Consider the following 24,788-nt stretch of genomic DNA (forward strand, 5'->3'; position numbering starts at 1 on the left):
TGATGACAAACCAAATCCTGCTGAAAATCCTAGCAAGTCATTGCCAGGAAGAGAGTGAATCATGGTACTTTGGGATGTTGTTGTTTTTTTTAATGAAAAATGGACTAAAATATTTTTTACAAATAATATAGCTGTAGTTGGAGATCCAGGTTGACATCTACCTTTCTCCCAGGGGTGAAATCCAGCAGGTTCTGACAGGTTCTGGAGAACCGGTAGTGGAAATTTTGAGCAGTTCGGAGAACTGGTAGTGGAAATTTTGAGCAGTTCGGAGAACTGGTAGTGGAAATTTTGAGCAGTTCGGAGAACCGGTAGGGGAAATTTTGAGCAGTTCGGAGAACCAGCAAATACCACCTCTGGCTGGCCCCAGAGTGGAGTGGGAATGGAGATTTTGCAATACCCTTCCCCCAGGAGTGGGGAGGGAATGGGGATTTTGCAGAATCCTTCCCCTGGAATGTGGTGGGAATGGAGATTTTGCAATATCCTTACCCTGCCATGCCCACCAAGCCACACCATGCCCATCAAGCCACGCCCACAGAACCAGTAGTAAAAAAAAATTGGATTTCACCACTGCTTTAGCCCATAGAAACAAATTGTGTTTGTGCCAATCTACCTCTTCCAACCAAACATACCTCACTGAGTTATTTTTTTTATGTGGCTGCAGTGAAAGTTAATTTGTGTGTAAACAAACTGAGTTCCTTGAGGGAAGACAGGAATTAAACCACCCGTCTTTTATTAGATATTTTTGTGACCTGTACAAAGTAGCGAGCCCATGTAAAATCAATAAATGCTTTATTCTGACTTTGCTGCTCTGGCATACTGATTGGGGAATTCTGGGAGTGAATCCACATACCTTATTTGGCCAAATTTGAAAAACACTTGTTTAGCCCTATGCGAAAATCCAGCATTGGTTTAACTCGGAGGGGCATTATGCCTATCAGTTTCAATTCCTATGAATAACCTTTTATATTCTTTTTATTTTCAGGTCAAGCAAATAATGGAAGAAGCCGTCACCCGGAAGTTTGTACATGAAGACAGCAGTCATATCATTGCCCTGTGCGGTAAGGGGTGAAGGGGGCACCTTTCGGCCCTGCCCTTGTGATTTTCCTGCTTTGTGAACATATTTTGCTATCAGTAGTATCTCAGTGGTATCACAAGATCCCAGAATAGAGCCAAGAGATATGTTTGGAATCCTTGTTTAAGGTCCCCAGAAGACATTCACCCAACCTGCTTACCTGAATTTATTTATCATTTACTCCAGTGTTTCCCAGCCTTAGCATCTTTTAAGATATGTGAACTCCCAGAATTCCCAAAACAGCCATGCTGGCTGGGAATTCTGGGAGTTGAAGTCCACCTATCTTAAACGTGCCATGGTTGGGAAACACTGATTTACTCAGACCAATTCTCTGGCATGAAAAGTGGACCACTCAGTGAGCCACACGGGTTAAAATACGTTCGGCTAATTTATGATTCATTGTGTTTTCACAATGTGAACAAGTGCCAGTCAGTGTAATGTAGTGGGCAAGAAAAGATGCTGGATTAAGACCAGGGGACCCTCACAGTTTCAGAAGCTCCCTGTGGAAATTTTGGCTAGTCAATCTTTCTCAGCTTGACCTACTTACAGGGTTGTGGTTTTGGAAATAAAATGAAAATTATAACTCTTTGAGCTCCTGCAGTCGAGGCAAATTGATCTACCGTATTTTTCAGACTATAAGCCATACCTGACTATAAGATGCACCTAAATTTACAGGAGGAAAACAACAACAAAAAGAAGGTTTGGTTTTCGTGCCCCCCATTTTCGGCTCTTTTTTTCGGCCCTTTTTTCAGGCCTTTTCCAGCCCATTTTGGAGGCTTTTTTCAGCCTGTTTCGGGGCTTTTTCAGCCCATTTTCAAAGCATTTATCGGCCCATTTTAGAGGATTTTTTCAGCCTGGTTTTTCAAAAAAAAAAATTGGCCCAAAAAAGCCTCAAGAATGGGCCGAAAAAAGGCCGATAAAAGCCCCCAAAATGGGGTGTGCGGAGCCCAAAAAATGGCCGGCGGGTGGGTGGGTCTTTGGCAATATTCGGACTATAAGACACACAGACATCTTCACCCCCTGTTGGGAGACAAAAAAATGTGTCTTATAGTCCGAAAAATACGGTAATAGTCACACATTTATCTACTTTGTCCCACTGTATCTTCTGAAATCTGGATGGGGATGATGGTTGGTCGTAGATCAGGGATAGGAGACTCAAATTTGTGTCACCCTGAGCCATGGAAGCTGACTTCACGACATGGCGCCTGTCAGTTTCTCTCAGCCAGTTTTTCATGGGAAAAAATGAAGTGCTGCGTATGCCACCTTGGGTTCCTACAGCGAATAGCAAGCTACTAATCTAATAAATAAAAGAAACCATTTTATGCCACATTAGTAGGATGTCAGAATCTTCCTGTTATTGGATAGCTCAGGCTCAAAGAACGACCATTCCACAGCTTCGCAAGCATGCTGGAGTCACAATTTTGAGAAAGGACTGTGAAACTTTTAAGACCAGAGTTGGCAACTACCATAGTAGAGCAGAGCCTTCTTACAAATCCAATATTTGACCTGGGGAATCTGCCTGAAAAGACCATTTTTGCTGAAGACAGGACAAGATGCTCTAGAGCAGTGTTTTTCAACCTTGGTTACTTTAAGATGTCTGGACTTCATCTCCCAGAATTCCCCAGCCAGCATGCTGTCTAGGGAATTCTTGGAGTTGAAGTCCACCTGTCTTAAAATTGGCAAACAGTACTGTAATTTCAAAAACAGCAAAAACAGCATTTCATTGTTTTTGTATTATGTTTTAATATTTTGGGTTTTGATTAGAATTTTCATTTAGAATTTTAGCACTGTACGGCATTCCATTTTGCTTTATTTTAGCTTCTGTGTAATTGGCTTATTGTGTCCCTCTTTGGTCGTCCTATATAAACTCTGCCATTTAACTCAACAAAATTTGGTAAATGAAGAACCATATTGCATTCACTTATCTAAGGGTTTGATCAATGTTTCATTTTACCTAAAATTTGTTTATCTATTTCTCTTTCTGAGAGTAGTTGATTTTCACAGCCAAGTCACAAAATCACAGGGTGATTTGCTTCCTTTTTTTTTTTTAATGAATGAAGCATTTGTATATTTTTGATATAGTATTTTTCTTTCAACTGATAGTCTAACAAAAGAAAGGAAAAACAAAGAAAACACAACAGTGTGTGTGTTTTTTTCTCTCTCACTTTGGAATAATAACAAATGCAGCTGTTCAAAGTTGCTTAATCCAGACACAATGAGCATTTATTTTTATCTCATTCTGAGCCATTCATCCTTCTCCTCTCCTTTTTTTTCCAGTCAAAAAAATTGTTCACAGCTGTGAAATCAGAAACTGTCATGTCAGGGCTAAACTATCATCACTGTCAAATGCCCCAGTGATTTATTTGAAGTGTGGTTGGAGAGATCAAGCCAGCTTCTGAAATTAAAAAAAAAAGTTTGTCCATCTTGGTTCTCTTCCATTGTAGTAAAAAGGAATTGTAATCTGCCAAACCATGGTTGGAAATGTGGAAGTGAACCTTGTTCCAAATGTTTTAAAGGAAAAAAACCCAAGAAAGTCCAGTTGCCTTTTGAAAAGCACCTTTGGAACAACCATGACTTGGATGATTGAGAATCTCCACAGACATGCAGAAGTGAAAATTTTGTGTTTGTATCTAGCGTTAGGGCTGCAAAACATTTGAACTGAATTGAACATCAACAAATCGGGGCAAAGCACAGGTTTTCTCTGCTAAGAAATGGAGATGAGCACCATCTCCTAGAGCAGGGGTGTCAAACACAAGGCCTGCGGCCAGATCTGGCCTGCAGGGTGCTTAGATCTGGCCTGTGGGGCCACCCTGGAAACAGTGAGGGACTGGCCCGCAGTGTCTCTGCCAGTGAAAATGGAACTCGGGAGGGCCGCATGTGTCCCTCAGAGCTCCGTTTTTGCTGGCAGAGCACTAGGGCTGGCACAGGCGCCCCCAACACCAGTGATGTTGAGCTGGCCATGGCTACCGTGGCAACACCCACCCCAGCCCCCCAAGGTCAAATACAACCCTGATGCGGCCCTCAATGAAATCGAGTTTGACACCCTTGCCCTAGAATCACAAAAGATTTTACCTTTGCTTTTACTTATTAGGGACATGGTGGCTCAGTGGCTAAGACGCTGTGCTTGTCAATCGAAAGGTCGGCAGTTCAGCGGTTCGAATCCCTAGTGCCATGTACTGGGGTGAGCTCCCGTTACTTGTCCCAGCTTCTGCCAATCTAGTAGTTCGAAAGCACGTAAAAAATGCAAGTAGAAAAATAGGGACCACCTTTGGTGGGAAGGTAACAGTTTTCCATGCGCCTTTGGTGTTTAGTCATGCCGGCCACATAACCATAGAGATGTCTTCGGACAGCGCTGGCTCTTCGGCTTTGAAACGGAGATGAGCACCGCCCCCTAGAGTTGGGAACGACTAGCACATATGTGCGAGGGGAACCTTTACCTTTTACCTTATTGTTAATTTGGGGACGTCTACTTTTCCTCCTGTATAAACTCTCCAATGGCTGCTGGTCACTATGTGATCCCGTGTCTGATGAGGAGCACCATAGTCACATCCAGGGGAGATTCTCTGCACTATTTAAACAGAGAGTCTTGAACAGATGTCAGGTAAAGTGTGAATCCTATTCAAAGCTTTCCAGCATTTATGGGTAGCATCGAAACGTGCTAATTTTTGTGTTGAGTCAGTTATGTTTTTTCCAGAGTCTGGACATTCGGTAATCCAGTTTTCTTTCCACTGGGATTTTACATCAAAGTTACTTATGCATTTGCTGTGCAGATACCAGTCGGTGTATAGAGAATTCTTCATTGGCCAAGTGTGATTGGACACACAAGGAATTTGTCTTGTGGTGTAATGTGGGTGTATCTAGGTGCACCCACAACAGCTCGCATGGCTGTGTTCTGGACCAACTGTAGTCTCCGAACACTTTTCAAGGGTAGCCCCATGTAGAGTGCGTTGCAAATACTGTACTGCTATTGTCATGGCTGCATCTCTGCTCTCCAAGCTTCATGAGCTGATGGCCTGACATTAGCAACGGAGGTAGGAAGGGGAAGGATTGGAATGCAAGGAAGAAGTGGGGGATGGAAGCCCAGCTGCGCCTTGGGGGAAGCTTCAGCCAGCCAAAGTCAGCTATCTATATGTAGAGCTGGGAACCAAGAATTTGTTTCCTAAATAATATACAAGGACCTAATTGGACATTTGCAGATAACCAGGGGGAGGGGAGAAATCTTAGTTTATATTGTTTGCACGGGAAAACCTCAGTTTCAACTTACTTTTGAAACCATTTAAGCTTCAGCAAAGTATATTCTTGGCAAAAACAAATGGCCAGGAGTCTTTCTTTGCTAGATGACTGAGTGGGACGGTTGACAGTTATATTCTTGCGAATAAACTGAGAATTTTAGATGTCAAAACGCACCATAACAATTCACATTATCTTCTCCACAGATGGGCTTACCTGCAAGTATAAAGAGTAATACTGATTTTTAAAGTACCCGTACATCCCATATATTCTTGCGGATAAGCATCTGGGGATAAGCTGACTCTTATTAACCAAAATACCATGAAAAATGGATAATTCATGGATTACCCATGATTAAGGCAATTGTGAAAAGTAAAACACACTGAACATTTTGAAGGTCAGCCTATCTGTGGGTGGTGTGTTTTTCACAGTAGTTTGGTTAAAAATTCAAGAGTCGGTTAGTCTGCAGATGGACTCATATGCAAGCATATTCAGTAGTTACGGTTTTTTAAAAAAATACAAGCTAGGCATGAAACATATAGTAATATGAAGAAGCATCAGACAACTTATATGAACCATTGAATGGATGGACAGATGCAGTGGTGGGATCCTGCTGGTTTAACAACCGGTTCGGTGATTGTGCACTTTACGAAAACTTACCTTCTGCGTTACTGCTGGGAAGTAACACAGGTGAGGCGCAGCAATCTGCTCTGCCGTGCAAATCAGTTGATATAGGTCAGTAAAGTGCAGAGGTGGGCTAGTCAACCTAATCGTTGGAGTGAACCGGTTCGCTCCCAGCTGATAGTCGGATCTACCGGTTTGCCCCAACCAGTCTGAACTGGTAGAATCCCATCCCTGGATGGATGGATGGATGGATGGATGGACGGACAGACTACATTCCATCCATTTCTTTTTTGTCTCCTAGGAACCACATAGATAGACCTTCTCCAAAATGAGCTCTTTCCAACCTGGTCTTTCAGCTCTCCCTTTCTCTTCTTCTCTTTCATTCCACCTTTCCCAGCATAAGACCTTCTCCAGGGAACCTAGGTCTTTGAATAATGTCTCCAAATCTATAAACCATAGTTATAGATTTTTGAAAAGAAATTTCAGTCTTTTAGGAGTTATGGAGCATTGGCCACAAGGAAGAAAGCTGGTGACATCATGATCATAAAAAACCCCCAATTTTCTAACAATAGACAGTATAAAAGATGTAGCTTTTTATTATATCTGAAACGGGTCGAAATAGAAATCTAAGAGGTGATCTCCACGGTGTTATGCAAAGTTTGTGCCTCTGGGTCTTTCTTAACATGCTGAAACAGAGGAAAGCATCCTTGTGGTTTGAGACTGTTATTCTTAGATGTGCCCCCGTTTCAGATGAAAAGAATAGCATCACTTTAGAGAAGAGTCAGCAAAGCTGAAGGGCACCTGATTGGGAAAGGCTGAATAAGATTTGAGGGCTGACTGAAATGCCCTAGAGTCCGACAGGTAAACCTTTACATACATACATTCATACATATGTACATACATATATGTAAATGTTTCCCTGTTGTGTCCGACTCTAGGGGATGATGCTTATCTCTATTTCTTGGCCGAGGGAACCAGCATTGTCCTAAAACAATTTCTGTAGTCATGTGGCCAGCATAGCTACGCTCCAAAGGTGCACGGAGCGTTGTAGTCTTCCCACCGAAGTGGTACCTATTTATCTACTTGCATTTGCATGTTTTCGAACTGCTGGGTGGGCAAGACTGGAGTAAATAACAGGAGCTCACCCTGTTGCGCAGAGTTCGAGTCTTGAACCCAGCATCTTTAACCGCTGAGCCATTACATTCCCTCTATCTATCTATCTATCTATCTATCTATCTATCTATCTATCGTCTATTCATATATCCATTCATCCATCCACTATATCTCTTAAGTGCCTTTTTTTTGCTCTAATTCTCATTGCTAGTCATTCTTTTACACTTGACATTTCAGATTTCTGTAATTCAGCTTAGCCTAGCAAATCAGCAAAAATAGCAAATTGTACAGCCATTCAGTTTCATACTTAGAACAACTAGGCGAGGTGGGCCCACAGCTCATCTCAGGACGTCTCATGACTCAATGTGCGCTTTGCAATCTGTTTGAGCGGATCATTTCGCTTTGCTGTTATGTGGTGTTGAAGGTTATTAGATTTGATCGACACCTGCTGTTTTAAGCTAGTGGCTTTTTACTGACTCACCATTTTAAGGATGGAAAAAGAGAAAGAGAGAGATTCCTGCCTTCTTAGCCAGAGGGCTTGTGTTTTTTTAAAGTTGATAGCCAAAAAAAGTTAGCTCTTTCGGCTGCATGTTGATCCCTGTTTCCCCTAAAATAAGACATCCCCTGATAATAAGCCCAATCAGGCTTTTGAACGCATGTGCTAAAATAAGCGCATCCCCTGCCATTTCTTCTGGTTAGGGTTAGGGAGACAGAGCTGGAAATCAGATAAAATGGCAAAAGGAGCCTCGTCTTGCTCCACGCACCCCAAAATAATAAGACATCCCTGAAAATAAGGCCAAGCACTTATTTCGGGGTTCAAAAAAATATAAGACGAGGTCTTATTTTTTGGGAAACATGGTAGTAAGAGGTCCTTCCCTGATAGGATAATTCAGAGTATTAAATATGCTTCCTGATTTTTGTTTGCTTGTTTCAATAATGGGCAACAAGGTAAGATTTTTGATTAGAGATTCTTAGTCATTATTGCCAGGGACTCTTTTGAGATGGACACATTCTTGGGAAAATATATTTAAATACATAAAATAAAATACATAAATGCAGATGGCATTGCAGGAAGTTCTTGACTTATGACCACAATTTGGACCAGAATTTCTATTGTTAAACAAGGTGGCTGTTAAGGGAATGGTGCCTGATTTTTATGACCTTTTTCGCCAAGCAAATCACTGCAGTCATTAAATGAATCATGTGATTGTTAAGCAAATCTAACTTTCCCCATTGACTTTGCTTGTCAGAAGCCGGCTGGCAAGGTCACAAATGTGATCCCATGATTGTTGTAAATACATGCCAGCTGTATAATATGCTAGCTTCCTATTTATTTTTAGGTAGATGCCCATAGAGGTGTCTGTCGGCACCATGTTAGTAATCCAGAGTTTAGGGTGATGTCCAAATTCAACCACCAACCTCCCTTAAGGAATTTTTTGAATGCAGATGCTACGACATCCAGCTTTGGGTTTGGGGATTAGGTTAGATCAGACAGAGATGTTTGTGCAAACCTGTCTTTGGTCCACCCAGAGGGCAAATCTTTTAAACTCAGCTTTAGCAATTCAACCTGCCACTCATCCCCTTTCCAAACCTACTCTGCTTTAGTAAGACCTGGAACACTGGTCGCCATATTATAAAAAAAAATGTAGAAAGTCTGGAAAGAGTGTAGAGAAGAGCTACAAAGATGATTAGGAGGCTGGAAGCTAAAACAGATGAAGAACAGTTGCTGGAATTGGGTATGTCTAGTCTAGTGAAAAGAAGGGCTGGGGTGACATGATAGCAGTGTTCCAATATCTAAGGAGCTGCCACAAAAAAGTGGGAGGGGGGGTGTTTGACAACCTATTCTCCAAAGCAACTGAAGGCAGGACAGGTAGTCTTCAACTTACAACCACAATTGAGCCCAAAATTTATTTGCTAAGCGAGGCATTTGTTAAAAGAATTTTGCCCCATTTTATGATATTTCTTGCCACATTTGTTAAGCGAATCCCTGCCGTTGTTAAGTTCGTGACACGGTTGTTAAATGAATCTGGCTTCCCCATTGACTTTGCTTGCAAAAGGGGATCAAATGACTCAGGAACACTGCAACCGTTGTAAATAGGAGCCCGAGTTGCCAAGCGTCTGGATTTTGTTCACATGACCATGGGGATGCTGCAGCGGTCGTAAGTGTGAAAAAAAAGCCGTATAAGTCACGTTTTTCAATGCTGACTTCAAATGGTCACTAAATGAACTGTTGTAAATCAAGGATTACCTGTAACCCAGTGCACATACTTTCAAGCAAAGCACTGGACTGCCACTTGCCTTCTTTTTATTTTCTAAGAATACCTCCCAGGAATGTGGAGGAGGCTTGAGAGCATCCCAAATAAAAGACGAGAAGTTAACTCCTTTTTGTCAGCCAACTTGTGGTTGCTAAGCTCCTTTGATTACTTTTGGGAATTTAACCAACCGCCTGGCTTGACATGTGGGGAGGTTCCTGTAATAATTGCATTTAAACAACCGGGAGGAGACATCTGTCCGGGTGTTGTGATCACACCATGGCCAACAAGACCAAGAAAGACCAAGCTGTTTTGGAGAGATGGCATTTTCCTTGGCACTGACTCCCGGATAATATATTTAGCTTGTTTTCCATCTCATTAGGATCTTTGCAAGCATGTTCCATTTCACACACACACACACACACACACACACACACACACACACACACACACACACACACACACACTGAGTGAGTCACTTGCTGCAAGGACAGAGCTTAGCTCTGTATTTTTTTTTTTTTTAATGTGTGTTCTCGATCTTATGCCATTACAACATCACTTGGCAAGTGCAACTGCTAGTTAGAAGGAAATGGTCACCTCTTTCTTTTGTGCGGTGTCTGGCGTCTCATTTATTTGCTCATTCATAAATTCGGATCACGTGGCTACCTGTATCTTAAAGCTGCCAAGATTAAGACACACTGACTTAGAGGAAGAAATTCACAGAGAAAATTGTTGCTTTCAGTGGCAATTCATTATGACAAATCTCTCTTACTTTCACTAGATTGTGTGTCTTAAGACCGGATTTTGGGTGGAAACCACAGTGAGAAGATGAACAGAATAGAATGGAATGGAAAAGGAATAGGTTAGAATAGTTGGAAGGGACCTTGGAGGTCTTCTAGTCCAACCCCCCACCCCCATCTCAAGCAGGAAACCCTATACCATTTCAGACAAATGGTTGTCCAACATCTTCTTAAAAGCTTCCAGTGTTGGAGCATTCACAACTTCTGGAGGCAAAGTGTTCCATTGGTTAATTTTTCTAATTGTCAGGAAATTTCTTCTTAGTTCTAGGTTACTTTTGAAGTCATCCACTCTGAATGAAATGCTGTATTGGACAACCTCAAGGTCTGACTTAGTAGTGGTCTTACGTTTTATTTGCCTGTCTGCTTTCCAGATACTTGGTTTTATTCAGATGGAAGTGATGTTCTGCTAAAATCAATAGGGGTGGAATGCAGTGCATATTCTATCAGTTTAATTACCTCTTTCCCACCATACACATACTTTTATAATTTACATGTGGGACTCCACCATAGATATCTCCCTTACCAATAAAGGAAAGTATTTGTAGTTCAAGGTTGAAATGCTTTCTGAGCTTGGTTGTTTTCTTGTAGATGTTCTATTACCTAAACTAGGTAACATTAGTGCTGATGATCTTACCTAGCTTGGGTAATAAAACGTCTGCAAGAAAACAGTAACAGGGATGAAAGGGACTTGGAGATCAGCTAGTCCACCCTTCTGCTCATCCAGGAGACCTATATTATTTCTGACACATGGCTGTTTAGTCTCTTCTTAAAAGTCTCCAGTGATGGGACACCCACAATTTCCAAAGGCAATTTGTTCCACTGGTTGATTGTTCTCACCGATAGGAATTTTCTCCTTAATTCCAGGTTACTTCTTTCCTTGGTTAGTTTCCATCCATTGTTTCTTGCCTTTGGTAAATAAATTGGCCCCCACTTCTTGTGGCAGCCCTTCAAGTATTGGAAGCCAAGCTCGGAGAGCACCAAGGACTCCATGAAATTATGTTGCTTAATTTTGTTAATCTTCTGAATGATAGTGTGTGTGTGTGTGTGTGTGTGTGTGTGTGTGTGTGTGTGTGTAATTTGGGGCACTTTTTTTGGGAAAAAAGCGGGGTTCCTCCGCTTTGCTTTGCTTAGCTATGACTTTTGAATAATGCACTGTTGGCTCACTTAACACAAACAAACTACATTATAGTTTAGCATCGTGAAGGACAGATTGGAAGGACAGATACTGAAGCTGAAGCTGAGATACTTCGGCCACCAAATGAGAAGAGAGGAGTCTTTGATGCTGGGAAAGAATCTCAGTGATGGAATTCAAATAATTTAACAACCGGTTCTTTGCTCTAATGCCCGGCTGGGTGGGCGTGGCCATGGTGGGTGTGGCCAGGGAGTGTGACAGGCAGCACTCCTACACCCCCCTGGAGCAAAAACGGGCCATGGGAAGATTGCCGCCCCCTTGTGCCCCATTTTGGGCCTAGTAGGACTTGCACCCTCCTGGGAACAAAAATGGGACACGGGTGGGGGTGGCGCCACACACCCCCACACCCCGTTTTGGGCCTAGTAGGTCTCCCTGCACTTACTTGGGAGCCAAAACGGGATGTGTGGGGACTCCTGGGAGGGGCGGGGAGGGGCCAGCCAGCAATTTAACAACTGGTTTGCCCAAACCGGCTGAATCCCACCACTGGGAAAGATGGAAGGCAGAAGGAGAAGGGGACGGCAGAGAATGAGATGGTTAGCTAGTGTCATCAACACAATGAACATGAATTTGGGCAAACTTTGGGAAATGATGGAGGACAGGGGGCTCTGGCGTGCTGTGTTCCATGGGGTCGCGAAGAGTCAGACACGACTTAGCAACCGAACAACAACAGCATCATGAGTTAGAATCAGGTCAGCCTTTTATCTGGGAAACACATATTTGGCTTAACCCCAAATTAAGCCTCCAGCTGACCAATTGCTTCTTTTCTTCCACCCCATCCTGACTCCTCTACATGGTCCCTCTGAAAGCGGATAACCATCTTGTTTGAAGTACTGCTGCCAGACCCAATTATATAAGCCTGCTCGGGTTCTTCCTGAAAACCTCCGGAGACGCTGCATTGTTAGAGCTTTAAAATTAGAATTTTAATATGATTCCAAAGAGCTCTGTTTCTCTCTCTCAGTGGAAGCAGCAGAAGCAGCAGTTCTAACTCCGGTTGAAGCCACCAAGTCCCTTGTAATGCTAATGTCTGAACGGGAAAAACCCCACATCTTTTTGACTTAGCACTTCTTAAAGATAATGGGAACAAAGTATTCCCAGCATGCCTATAAAACAGCAGTTTAGCGCCATAATTCTCCAAACAGGGTTTTTTATGCATCTGTGCGGCAAACCAGCAAGGAGAGGAGGATGTAGCTTGCAAGCAGCCATTTTGCATGTGTGCATACAGACATGCGTGCCTGTGTCTCTTCCAGGTTTCTAAGAAATCTTCCATCTGGTGTCCCATTTCCTTGCCACTAGTAGAAAATCTTTGGATTCCCCCCCCCTTACAAAGCCCAATTTATAAGTTTTAAGAAGGCATAATCTATCCCTTGGCACCAATAACAAAATCTTAGAGCGTCTTAATGATGAATATTTTGACTAGGGTACAAATATAGCTATAAACACTGTACCTCATTGGGTTATGTTTAGATGCAGGTGTCTCTTTCAGATCCAGTAGATATCATTTAGAGGCAGAATCTTCTCCATTTTTTTTCCCCACTGTAATTGTCAGTCTTTAATTTGGGCCCAGTTTGCACCACCTCTCAGAAAAGAAAGGCAGAAAACTGTTTTTTTACTCTTATTGTTGATAGACTGGCAAGCAGAAATGGCTTGTTGTTGTTGTTAGTTGCGAAGTTGTGTCCGACCCATTGCGACCCCATGGACAACATTCCTTCAGGCCTTCCTGTCCTTTATCATCCTCTGGAGTCCATTTAAGCTCAGGCCGACTGCTTCAGTGACTCCATCCAGCCACCTCGTTCTCTGTCGTCCCGTTCTTCTTTTGCCCTCAATCTTTCCCAGCATTAGGCTCTTCTTCAGTGAGTCCTTCCTGCTCATTAGGTGGTTTTTTGGTTGAAATACAGTATGTCTCTTCATTACGTAGCCAGTTTGATGTAGTGATTAAGGTGCTAGCTTAGAAAAGGAAAGCTAGCTGGGTGACTCTGGGATGATCAGTCTCTTTCAGCCAACTCAACTTCCCACACTGTTGTTGGGAAAACAGGAGAAGAAAAAGAATATTGGGTATGTTCATTGCCTTGAGTTACTTATAAGGTAATAAAGGTAGGATAAAAGTCTAATAAGCAAATATTAAAATGTATTAGATTCCTGTCCCACCTCTATTCCGGCATACATAATACCCCCTCTTCTAGTTTTCCCATAGCAACTCTGTGAGTAGTTTGGGCTGAGTAGATAGTGTCCCAGGTCAGGTGAAGGCCTTGTAACTAATATTTGCAAAACTAAAGTAGTATGGATTCCAATTAAGGTTTGTTTTTGTAGCTTAGCATGTTGCTAAATCCAGTCTATTTAAGGGAGAGGTGTCTAAACCTTGGCAACTTTAAGACTTCTGGACTTCAACGCCCAGAATTCCCCAGTCAATCATGTTGGCTGGGAAATTCTGGGCGTTGAAGTCCAGAAATCTTAAAGTTGCCAAGATTGGACACCCCTGGTTTAAGGAGATGTGTAAAATCTATATATTGCATACCCCCCCCAACACACACACACACATACACCTTGAGTTTAATCTACTAACCAGATTAATCATGTTACATGATTGGGTTGGATAAGTTTTGAGGTTGACTTCAATCTGGGTTTATCCAGTCCTGTTCTAAAATGTTCATCAGGACTCTGCACTCAAATGATGGTTTCGATCCAGATCAACACAACAAGCTTGTGGGACAACAGGTTCTCCATCCTCACGTCTCTCTCGTTTTAGCCTCCTGTTTCTTCTCCTTCACCATGTCTGAACCATCTACCAGCTGCCCATTATCTGGGCAGTCCATTTGAAATGACAGAAATGCAGATGGACTTGCTTGGTAGACATAATCCCTCAAGAACGACATAAGAGTGTGGTCCTATCTTGTATAACTGACCCAGCCCTGTTCTGAAGTTCTAGTTTTGCTGCCGTCATTGCAGTGATTATGGGAGCTTTGGTAACATCCCCACTGCTGGGGTGGAGGAACTGTTCATAAGTGTCAGTCCATTAAGGGCTATTAATAACTGCTGGCAATCTCAATAGAAAGGAAGCGCGTGGCAGGAATGAGGAAACAGCTCAGATCTCTAGATATCTGTGTGGGCTGTAGAGAAGACAGCAATGGAAAATTTATCTCGTGGGCAGAAGCAAGCGGTGAACCCATCTGCATGCTGGTTATCAGGCTCTTTACATGAGGAAGAACTGTCCTGTGAGAAATGCTGAGTTAGACTGGCCAACAGTAAAACCACATTAATTTGATTCCGGATTTCTTACTGTTTAATTTGACCAAGTCCATTGCATTAAATGTCTTTGGCTTCCATTGTCGAGATCTACTGGATCAGTCTTTGGATAATGATCTTCCCCCTCTTGAGTTTTTAGTTCCTGAATCTGAGAGCTTTGAATTGAAACCTTGAATTGAAGTAACGGATGAAAGCTTATCAAAGAGAGATCCAGCCTAGAACTAAGGAGAGATTTCCTGGCCGTGAGAACAATTGATCAATGGAACAGCTTCCCTCCAGAAGTTGAGGGTGCCTCCGTTTAAGAAGAGATTGGTCAACCATTTGTCTGGAATGGTATAGGGTCTCCTGCTTGAACAAGGGGTTGGACTACAAGACATCCAAGATTCCTTCCAGCTCCGTTACTCTGAATCAGGAGTGGGTAAAAGTAGATATTTTAGAGATTGTCCAAAACTGACATCTTAGCAGTATTGTTGTGGCCCGCCAGCAGCCAGCAGAGCTGGCAGCAGATTCAGACAGTGAGGAGGTTGGGAAGGAACATGGGCCAGTCCTGGAGTCTGGGGAAGGCTGGGATGAAGGCTCTGAGTCGGAAGCAGAGATGGAGCCAAGGCCATCTGGTAGTTCTTTGCTGCCTCCTTGCTGCCTCCAGAGTCTGACATCAGTGAGGCAGAAGAACAGCGTCAGCTTGTTCCCAGTATGCGCATGCGCAGAGCTGCCAGAATACAGGAACAATTAAGAAAACAGGGTTGACTTGGGAGTAAGGCTTGGAGATGATTGGCCCCTCCCATAAAACATAAAAGAGAAGCGAAGTCCGGTGAGGTTTTGCAGAAAGCAGTCAGTTTATCTGGTCGGTAAAAGCTCTGGAAAAGCTCTGTTTGACTCTGCTAAATTTGGCCTTGCCCTGTGTATGGCAATTAGTTCTCTGGCAGCATTCCAAGGGAGATAAGGTGAGTGTTTGTAAACACTCCCCTGAAAGACTGTTTGAGAAGCCTTTCAGACTGGGAATAACAATAATTCACAGCCGTAAGAATAAAAGAGGTTTGCCAGGACTAAGATTGTTCTGTATACTTTCTAAGAAAGTGTTCTGCCCCAGCTCTGGATTTCCGAGGATATTGACATACACCAACGGTCCTTATCAAATTTATTAAGTAGCAAGAATAAACAAGACCGGCAAAGGTTGGCAACCAGCCCAGAAAACAAGATATGATAAACCAAAATACTCTGATAGTAAATACGAGTTGTTTCCAGCAAGAAAGCACTAGCTGCGTGTGACTTAAATAGGCTAAGGGAGTGGCCAATTATCCCCAAGCCCTACTCTCGAGTAGACCTCCTCCTCCTGAGTAGCTACTCCTGCCTTTTGGCAGCCCTGCATGCTCGAGCATTGAGGAGAGGCTTCTCTACTTCGCTCTCTCCACTTGAAGGAACCTCTGGAGGTTCTGAAGGCCCTGGCTGAATCTCTGCCTCTGGCACCACATCCTCTTCAGCCTCCTCGCTGGCCGACACGAGCGCTGGCTGCGCAGGCTGCCGGCGCAACACCACACCAGCCTCCTCCTCGTCTGGATCAGCCACGATCCGCGCAGGCTGCTGGCAGGCCACAACAGAAAGCCTAGGTCAGAACAAGTATCTTCAAGCATTCAAGTGGTGGTTCCATGAAGCTAAAAAGACATTATAAGTTTTCAAGCTTTTCAAGAGTTTATCTCTTGAGCCAATATAGTTCCCCATTTTAACAGTGATGCCTGAAAAAACAATATTTGGCTCAACATGGTCCCAAATGGGAAGGAAGGAAGGAAGGAAGGAAGGAAGGAAGGAAGGAAGGAAGGAAGGAAGGAAGGAAGGAAGGAATTCCAATAACATCAATCATTCAGAATAGAGCTGGAAGGGACCTTGGAGGTCTTCTAGTCCAACCCCCTTTCAAGCAGGAGACCGTATACCATTTTAGACAAGTGACTGTCCAGTCTTTTTTTAAAAACCCCCGGTGATTGAGCACTCACAACTTCTGAAGGCAAGCTGTTCCACTGGTTAATTGCCCTAATTAACTAATAATTAACCAACCAATAGTTAACACTACATGCTGTAGTATTAACTATCCACTTTTATTATCACAGACATACCATGTTTCTCCAAAAATAAGACCTACCCCAAAAACAAGCCCTTCCCTGAAAACAAACCCTCCCCTGAAAATAAGACCTCCCTGAAAATATTTAACCGCATGTCCGGCCGGTCCCCACCATTTCCTTTGGTTAGGGTTAGGGAGACAGAGTTGGAAATCAGGTAAGATGGCAAGAGGAGCTCCGTCTTGCACCACGTGCCCCAAAATAACAAGACCTCCCTGAAAATAAGGCCAAGCGCTTATTTCAGGGTTAAAAAAAAAATATAAGACAGGGTCTTATTTTCAGGGAAACACAGTAGTTGTGTGAATCCAAGCTGCTGCTACCTCGATCACATCCAGCACTTTTTAATGTATGAAATTATCTGATCATTGTTTCTCCACTAGGCCTGGAGCCAAAGATGACCTTGTATTTTGCCTAAAGACAGAGGGAATATTCATTGCCGAATCTTATAAGTACTCAGACATATTTAATGAAGTTTGTTTGTTTATATAATGTAAAATAACCTAATACAATGGTAACGTGGGGATTCTACGTGATGGATATCACATTGGCCTAAATTTTACATGTAAATTTAAAGGTCTGTTGCTCTTAAATGAAAAAAGACTTGGTCCAATTTACTTTTTGCTCTTTTTCTTCTTTTTATCAAACATTACTCCCATTTTGCTCCAATCCTTCATCCCATTGATTTGCAGTTTTAAAGCCCACATAAAAATCCATGCCTGTCTTCCCTGCACATTCCTTCTGATTTTTGTACACATTTCTGCATCTATGAATTTTGATCAGCAACTTCCTTTAATCATATATTCCTTTTACAAGTCTGTATGCTTTCCCCCAAGGATGCAAATTTGAGCTTATTTTCATCGGCATGCACATTTGGGGGCGGTGGGGTGGGCGGGGTGGGCGGTCCATCTCTTTTAGGAGACTGGCATTGCCAGATTTAGAAATGTGCAGAGACTGAAGGATGTAACTGAATTCTGACTAATATTCTAGCTCAGAAAATACGCACGAAGGAACATTTGAATTGTTTTGTCAATGGAGGAAATTTAACTCCAATTGTCGGTCTGCTGTTTTGTGCTGCGGCTATTATCAGCTTTCCAGATTTCAGCCAGAAGGCTTTTTACGCACACTGCTTTATCGTTTTATTACAGCTTTTTTTTCTTTCTCTAGTCAAGAAATATTCCCATGGCAGAGAAAAAGAGGTTCCAGTTTTCTATTTTTGCAAGTAGTCCTCGACTTACAACCTTTCGTTTAGTGACCGCTCAAAGTTATAGCGGCACTGAAAAAAGCGACACGACTGTTTTATCCCGCTTAAGACCTTTGCGGCATCCTCAGGGTCATGTGATCAAAATTCAGACGCTTGGCAACTGGCTCATATTTATGACGATTGCAGTGGTCTTGGGGGGGTCCCGCGATCCCCTTTTGCGACCTTCTGACAAGCAAAGTCAATGGGGAAGCCAGATACACTTAACAACCGTGCTGCTAACTTAACAATCGCAGTGATTCCCTTAAGAACAGTGGCAAGAAAAGACGTAAAAGGGGGCAAAATCCACTTAAAACAACTGTCTCGCATAGCAACCAAAATTTTGGGCTCAATTGTGGTGATAAGACGGGGACTAACCTGTTTTCTTGGCATGCAAAAATGGGGATGAAGTTGATAATTTAGAGAGGGGCATGTCCCTGTCTCCCCTGCCAATTCTATGCCTTACAGCAGGGGTGTCAAACTCGATTTTATTGGGGGCCACATCATGGTTGTGTTTGATCTCGGGGAACTGGGATAGGCATGGCCAGGGTGGGTGTGGCCAGCTCGATGTCACTCGTCGAGCTGGCCACACAATAGGCGCGCATTACGAGCCTCCCGCAGTCGCCACTACTGATTCGTTCAGTCCGGAGAGAAGCGGCTGAATCCCACCACTGGCTCCCGAGCTCTGTTTTGCCTGTGATGGCATGCCTCCTGCAACCCTCTGCCAGCAAAAATGGAGCTCGGGAGGGCCGTTTTCACTGGCAGAGGCACCACGGGCCGGTCTTTCATTGTTTCCAGATCTAAGCCCCCCACAGCCAGATCTAAGTGCTCCACGGGCCGGATCCAGCCCCCGGCCCGTGCCTTACAGCTTTGGGTATATGGTTCCTAGTAGCTCTGCCTGATGATCAGACATCCCAGAAGTGAAGCGTGTATTTTACTGCAGGAGTGGAGAACATGACTATCAAATCTGAGTGGTCTGCACGATTACTGTTCATGCTAACAAAAGCTGAAAATTCAACAACAGCTGTGGACAATGGGCTCCCTATTACCAGTGCTTCCCCGCAACGGCTTCTCTGAGTGGGACTTTACAATCTCCCCTTTGAGTCGTTTTTTGCAAACTGCCAAATCTAATTTGGTCAATTGTTACCAACAAGGGGCTTTTCAATGGCCCTTGACTAGGTTGCGGCATTCCAAATTAAATTGGTTGAAGTGCAAGTAATAAGATTTTGCATTCAGGTGGGAAACAGATTTCCACGTGGAAGGCCTGATCTCCAATTTTTGGGGTATTAGTGTGGAGGATAGCAACGTGGCACTTAAACCACAACATTAAAAAAAAACAAAAACCACCCGTCCTTGATTACATGAAAATCCAAGCACTGTAGAGAAAATTGTTATTTAATGTTGGATGGGAAAATGGCTTTTCTAGTTTAGGCGAGAGAAACGGGGAGATAACTTTTATGTTGTTATAAATCATGCAACGTTTGGAAAAACGAGAGCATTTCACATGCAGAAAAGCAAGAAGGGGAGTCGAAGGAGGATGTGAAAGGTTTGCTTGCACATCGCACAAAGCTATAATATCGTTTTTCAGTTTTCAACCCGGCCAGCTGTGGTTTAATTGACAAGGGTTTAATTCATGCCTTAATGTGGCTTGTGAAACCAGACATTATGGTTCCTAAAACATAGTTTATGGTTCATACAGTGCGTGAACAAGAGCAATGGCAGTTTATTTGATAAACTAAAAACCCTCTCCAGAAGCCAAGGCACAATGTAAGGTACATTTCCGTTAAGAGAAACATTAAAAGCAGTGGTTAGAATGCAGTATTGCAGGCTAATTCTGTTGATTGTCGGGGGTTCGATCTTCACAGGCTCAAGCCTTCCATCCTTCCGAGGTTGGTAAAATGAGGACCCAGATCGTTGGGGGCAATATACTGACGCTATAAACCACTTAGAGAAGGCTGTAAAGCACAATGAAGCGGTTTATAAGTCTAAGTGCTATTGGTATTGCAGGCTGACTCTGCCAACTGCCAGAAGTTCGATCCTGGCTGACTCAAGGATTGACCTGGCCTTCCATCCTTCTGAGGTTGATAAAATGAGGACCCAAATAGTTGGGGACAATATGCTGACTCTGTAAACTGCTTAAAGAGGGCTGTAAACAGTGGTGGTATTCAGCCGGTTCGGCGAACCGGTAGTGGTGACCTGCAGGTGGGCCTGCCTCCCCGCCTCCCTCCCAGCACTATGCCATCCTATTTAGCGACGTTTTCCAAGCCACGTGCATGCCATGCACGCGAGCAAAGTATATGCTCTCACATTTTTGGTGCACAACAAACTGGTGGTAAAATTATGTGAAACCCACCTCTGCCTGTAAAGCGCTGTGAAGTGGTATATAAATCTAAGTGCTATTGCTATTTTGATTGATAGTCAATCAATCAATGATCTCTAGCAGGGGTGGGTTCTACTTACCTTTACTACCGGTTTGCAGCGGGGCCACGCGCACGCTCTTCTGCACATGCGCAGAAGCGTTTTGGTGACATCGGGGTCGGTGGGCGGGGCCTCCCACCGGTTTTCCTACTGGTTCTATAGAATCGGTGTGAACCGGAGGCAACCCACCACTGGTCCGTAGTGCTGGGGGACCCAACCCACTACCTGGTTCTATTAGGTTGCTTTTAATTATTGAAATGTTTCTCTTAATTGAAATGCACCTTATATTCAGTCCTGGCCTCTGGAGTGGGTTTTTAGTTTGCAATATAAACTACCGTTGCTCGCGTTCACGCATTCCATGATACCATAAACTCTGTTTTAGGAACCGTAATGGCTGGTTTCACAAGCCACACTAAGGCATGATTTAAACCTGCCCTCAAATCATTGTCAGCTCCTAGCGATCACAGAGATACAATACAGTGCCACTGTAACTTTGAACAGTTGCTAAACAAACAGTTGTAAATAGAGGACTACCAGTAATCTGAGTCTGGTCATTTGTGCCTCGAGTTAGAATTCAGGATTTACAGGTAGCCCTCAATTTACGACCGCAATTGAGCCCCAAATTTATGTTGCTAAGTGAGTAATGTGTTAAGTGAGTTTTGCGACTTTCCTTGCCACGTTTGTTAAGTGAATCACTGCAGTTGTTCATTAATACAGGTGGTCCTCGACTTATGACCACAGTTGAGCCCAAAATTTCTGTTGTTAAGTGAGACATTTGTTAAGTGGGTTTTACCCCATTTTACGACTTTCCTTGTCACAGTTGTTAAGGTGATGGAGGCTGATTGGAAAGATGGTTTAATGATGAAGCAGAACCACATGTTTGTGGTTCTGGTGCAGTTGACCACATGGAGTTGAGAGTGGGCGGGTTTTATACCTTCTCTTGGGCTTTGCACTTGAGCTTCCTGTTCCTGTGCAAGAACATGTATTCTATTGGCTGTTGTAGGGGTTATGTAGTGGTCATAGCTGGCTCTATAGGTTGTCTGACCTCCCAGGTTTTGTTGAAGTTTGCACTGCTGAGATGATGCAATGAAGAGACTTGTGTTCTGAAAGGGTGTTAGGCAAATTACTATTGGGGCTGAGGGCTAATCCTACCTTTGTTGGATCTTGGGTGAGAGTATTTACTTATGAGTAGAGCTGTCTATCTCTTTCTCTTAAGTGCTGACATTTGCTGTGTGCTATTAAGTCTGTTGTGTGGATGTTTGGGGCGGGGAATTTGTGGTGGGTGGGAGTGTGTTTGGGGATTGTTATGTGTGTTGGGCCTGGTCTTCAGGTGTTAAGTGAATTTTGTTGTATGGGTATACTTTGTATATAAGTACAATGACAATAAAGATATTGAATTAAATTAAGGAAGGTGGGGGCTGCTTTCCAGAGCATGTTTCTCCATTTCTCATCCAGGGAAATATAATATTCTGCCTTCTTAATATTTCTCAAAATATTTCATTCTTCTAGGAGAGAGGTGGGTACTAACTTCCTACACTTAGATGGGCTAAAAAAAATCTGAGCAGCTTTGAATCTAGCTAATACTTGGTTGGGACATTGAAGGGATATTGCCCAGACCTGGAAGTTGAAAAAAATATCCCAAACGAAAACAGTGGTAAACCACTTCCATCAGCTTCTGTGAGGCCCCCAGCAATTGATTCCAAGGATTCTTAATTTTTTTTTTACTTTTCTGTGCAGACCTGTAGGTATTTTTTTTTTCCTTTTTAGCATAAGTGCATCACTTTTCTAATAAATCAAACTCTCCTACTTGATTTTGAGTGCCACTTTAGAGAACTGATTCCTGAGCTCTCTAGAAGTGGCTTTTTTCCACCATTTCGGTGTCCTACCTCAGTAGCCAGTAGATATCCATGCTCGTTGAGGGAAGCATCTCTGAGCTGTCAAAAGCGATTTGAATAAACCTCTCCAGCAGCTTTTGAGCTGTCAGGGTTCATTAGCAAGCACTCCAGTGTAATTAAAAAGAGAAGAAGTGAGAGAGAGAGAAAAACAAAGAGATCTTTTCACTTCATGGCCAACTGTGTTTCCCTCTGTAAACTTATCGCTTGTCAATCTTACAGCTGGAATGTACCAAGCTTTGCGGTGTCCTGCAGATCACATCTGGAACCGTTGCTCCCTCCTTCATTTGTTGCCATGGTAGCCCCTGTCAGCTTTTCTGATTCTTAAATCCCTCTCTTCTGTCACTTGAGGATACATGGCAGTTTGGCTGCATAAGTTTCTCTGCTGTCCTTCTGGAGCATTGGATCATTATTCTTTAGTTATCAACAAGTCTGGGTGTTTTTGAGCGGGCTAATGACCGATTGCTGTGTTGACTGTAATGAGACGATTAGTGCAATTTACTCTGTCTCGCTTGCCCCCTTTCTCGGTGCTGTTAAATGAGCTAGGGCTGGGGGGAGTAATGTAGGTGGGCACGTTGCCTCCTTGCCTAAGAAAAATAGAGCCCAGGGTTGCAAATCAACAGGACCCAGGAGGTAAAAAATAAAGAAAACAATGCAATTTTCACTGTCTGGCTTAATTTACTGCACGCAAAACAATTCTATGCAGCCCATTTCAACCATATTTGCTTAAGTAGCATCTGTTGCATATTGAGAATAGAATAGAATTAAAATTAGAATTAGAATTAGAATTTAGACTAGACTAGACTAGACTAGACTAGACTAGACTAGACTAGACTAGACTAGACTAGACTAGACTAGACTAGACTAGACTAGAATAGAATAGAATAGAATAGAATAGAATAGAATAACAGATTTGGAAGGGATTTTGGAGGTCTTCTAGTCCAACCCCTTGCTTAGGCAGGAAACCCTACACCACTTCAGACAAATGGTTATCCAACATCTTCTTAAAAACTTCTAGTGTTGGAGCATCCACAACTTCTGGAGGCAAGTTGTTCCACTGATTCATTGTTCTAACTGTCAGGAAATTTCTCCTTAGTTCTAAGTTGCTTCTCTCCTTGATTAGTTTCCACCCATTGCTTCTTGTCCTACCCTTAGGTGCTTTGGAGAATAGCTTGACTCCCTCTTCTTTGTGGCAGCCCCTGAGATATTGAGACACTGCTATCATGTCTCCCCTAGTCCTTCTTTTCATTAGACTAGACATACCCAGTTCCTGCAATTGTTCTTCATATTTTTAGCCTCCAGTCTCCTAATCGTCTTGGTTGCTCTTCTCTGCACTCTTTCTAGAGTCTCCACATCTTTTTTACATCGTTGCGACCAAAACTGGATGCAGTATTCCAAGTGTGGCCTTCCCAAAGCCTTATAAAGTGGTATTGACACTTCATGTGATCTTGATTCTATCCCTCTGTTTATGCAGCCTAGAACTGTGCTCCTAGGTCACTAGATCCTAGGTCTTCTAGGTCTTCAGAATGAATGGATTCGAGAATGGAAGGCTGGGGTGTAGAATGGAGTAGTGGAATGTGGGGACATCAACGTGAAATGGAATGCCAGGGCTGCAGAATGGAATGGCGGGATTTGGGGGTGACAGCATGAGTGGGAGGTGCCATAGCTGAAGAATATAGTGCATGGGAGTGCAGTTAGTCCTTGACTTACAGCCAGTCCCTTAGAGTAGAACTCCCCAACCACTAGTCTGTGGATCAAAAGCAGTCCACAGAACGCCAGAAACCAGGCTGACCAAACAAGGGAAGCCCCGTCCGCGGGATGCAGGCAACACACTAAACCACGCCCCCTTGTGGTTTTTCGTGGAAGAACCTCTCTCCATGGAACTGGTCCCTGGTGCCTAAAAGGTTGGAGGCCGCTGCCTGAAGGACCATTCGAACAGTCCTCCCCGGGGCTAGTTATGACCTGATGTTATGACAGACATTTTGCTTCCCCTCAATCGTATGATTATGTTTGGGCACTTCACAACCAGTCTGCATTTAACCACCGTTGGCAGAATCTTTTAGGCGTGACTGCGATTTACAGCATTGTTTACCAGAAATTGGTCCTTATTTCTGGTTTTTTTTGGGGGGGGGAAGCCTTTGGATACAATGGGCTGGCTTAATGACTGGTGCACTAAAAGATTTTAAAATTGGGCATGGTCACAGAGTGACCCACTTAACAACCAAAGCCTTACATTTTGGAAGTAAAAATCAAAGGCAGGAAAAATCATATTGGGCAGCAGCATTTCTGAAAAATATCCTGCATTGCCAGCTGAACAAGAGCCAAATTTTTGCAGCTACAAAATACAGCAAATGCCCTCTTAGGTTGCATCCACAGAGATAGTATCACGGTCAAGAAAAGTGGTAGCTCCTCTGCGTCGGTGAAGTGGTTTGAGGTCTTGGATAGGTTTTGCTTGGAGGAGAAAAGTAGACCTGATAGACTCCTGAAGGGCTGTCGTGCAGCAGACGGAGCAGAACTGAGCAAAGATTATTTCAGGAAAAAAACAATGGCTCTGAATGAGGGAGACCCAGGACCGCTCCTCAAAGTTGCAACTCTCATAGCATCCCT

At 43.3% G+C, this 24,788-nt stretch overlaps 1 protein-coding gene across 1 annotated transcript in view; it reads left to right on the forward strand.

Moving 5' to 3' along the window:
- The first annotated feature begins 964 nt into the window (after nucleotides 1-964).
- SGSM2 (small G protein signaling modulator 2) overlaps nucleotides 965-24,788 on the forward strand; it is a 116,514-nt gene continuing 92,690 nt past the window's right edge. Inside the window, exon 1 of the mRNA XM_070945499.1 lies at nucleotides 965-1,058. Coding sequence (XP_070801600.1) covers nucleotides 995-1,058 — 64 coding nt within the window. The 5' untranslated portion in view covers nucleotides 965-994. The remainder of the gene's footprint in view (nucleotides 1,059-24,788) is intronic.

Source organism: Pituophis catenifer, unplaced genomic scaffold, assembly GCF_029215685.1.
Source record: "Pituophis catenifer annectens isolate HBS135680 unplaced genomic scaffold, rPitCat1.0.hap2 SCAF_1, whole genome shotgun sequence".
NCBI classification, from domain to species: Eukaryota; Metazoa; Chordata; class Lepidosauria; order Squamata; family Colubridae; genus Pituophis; species Pituophis catenifer.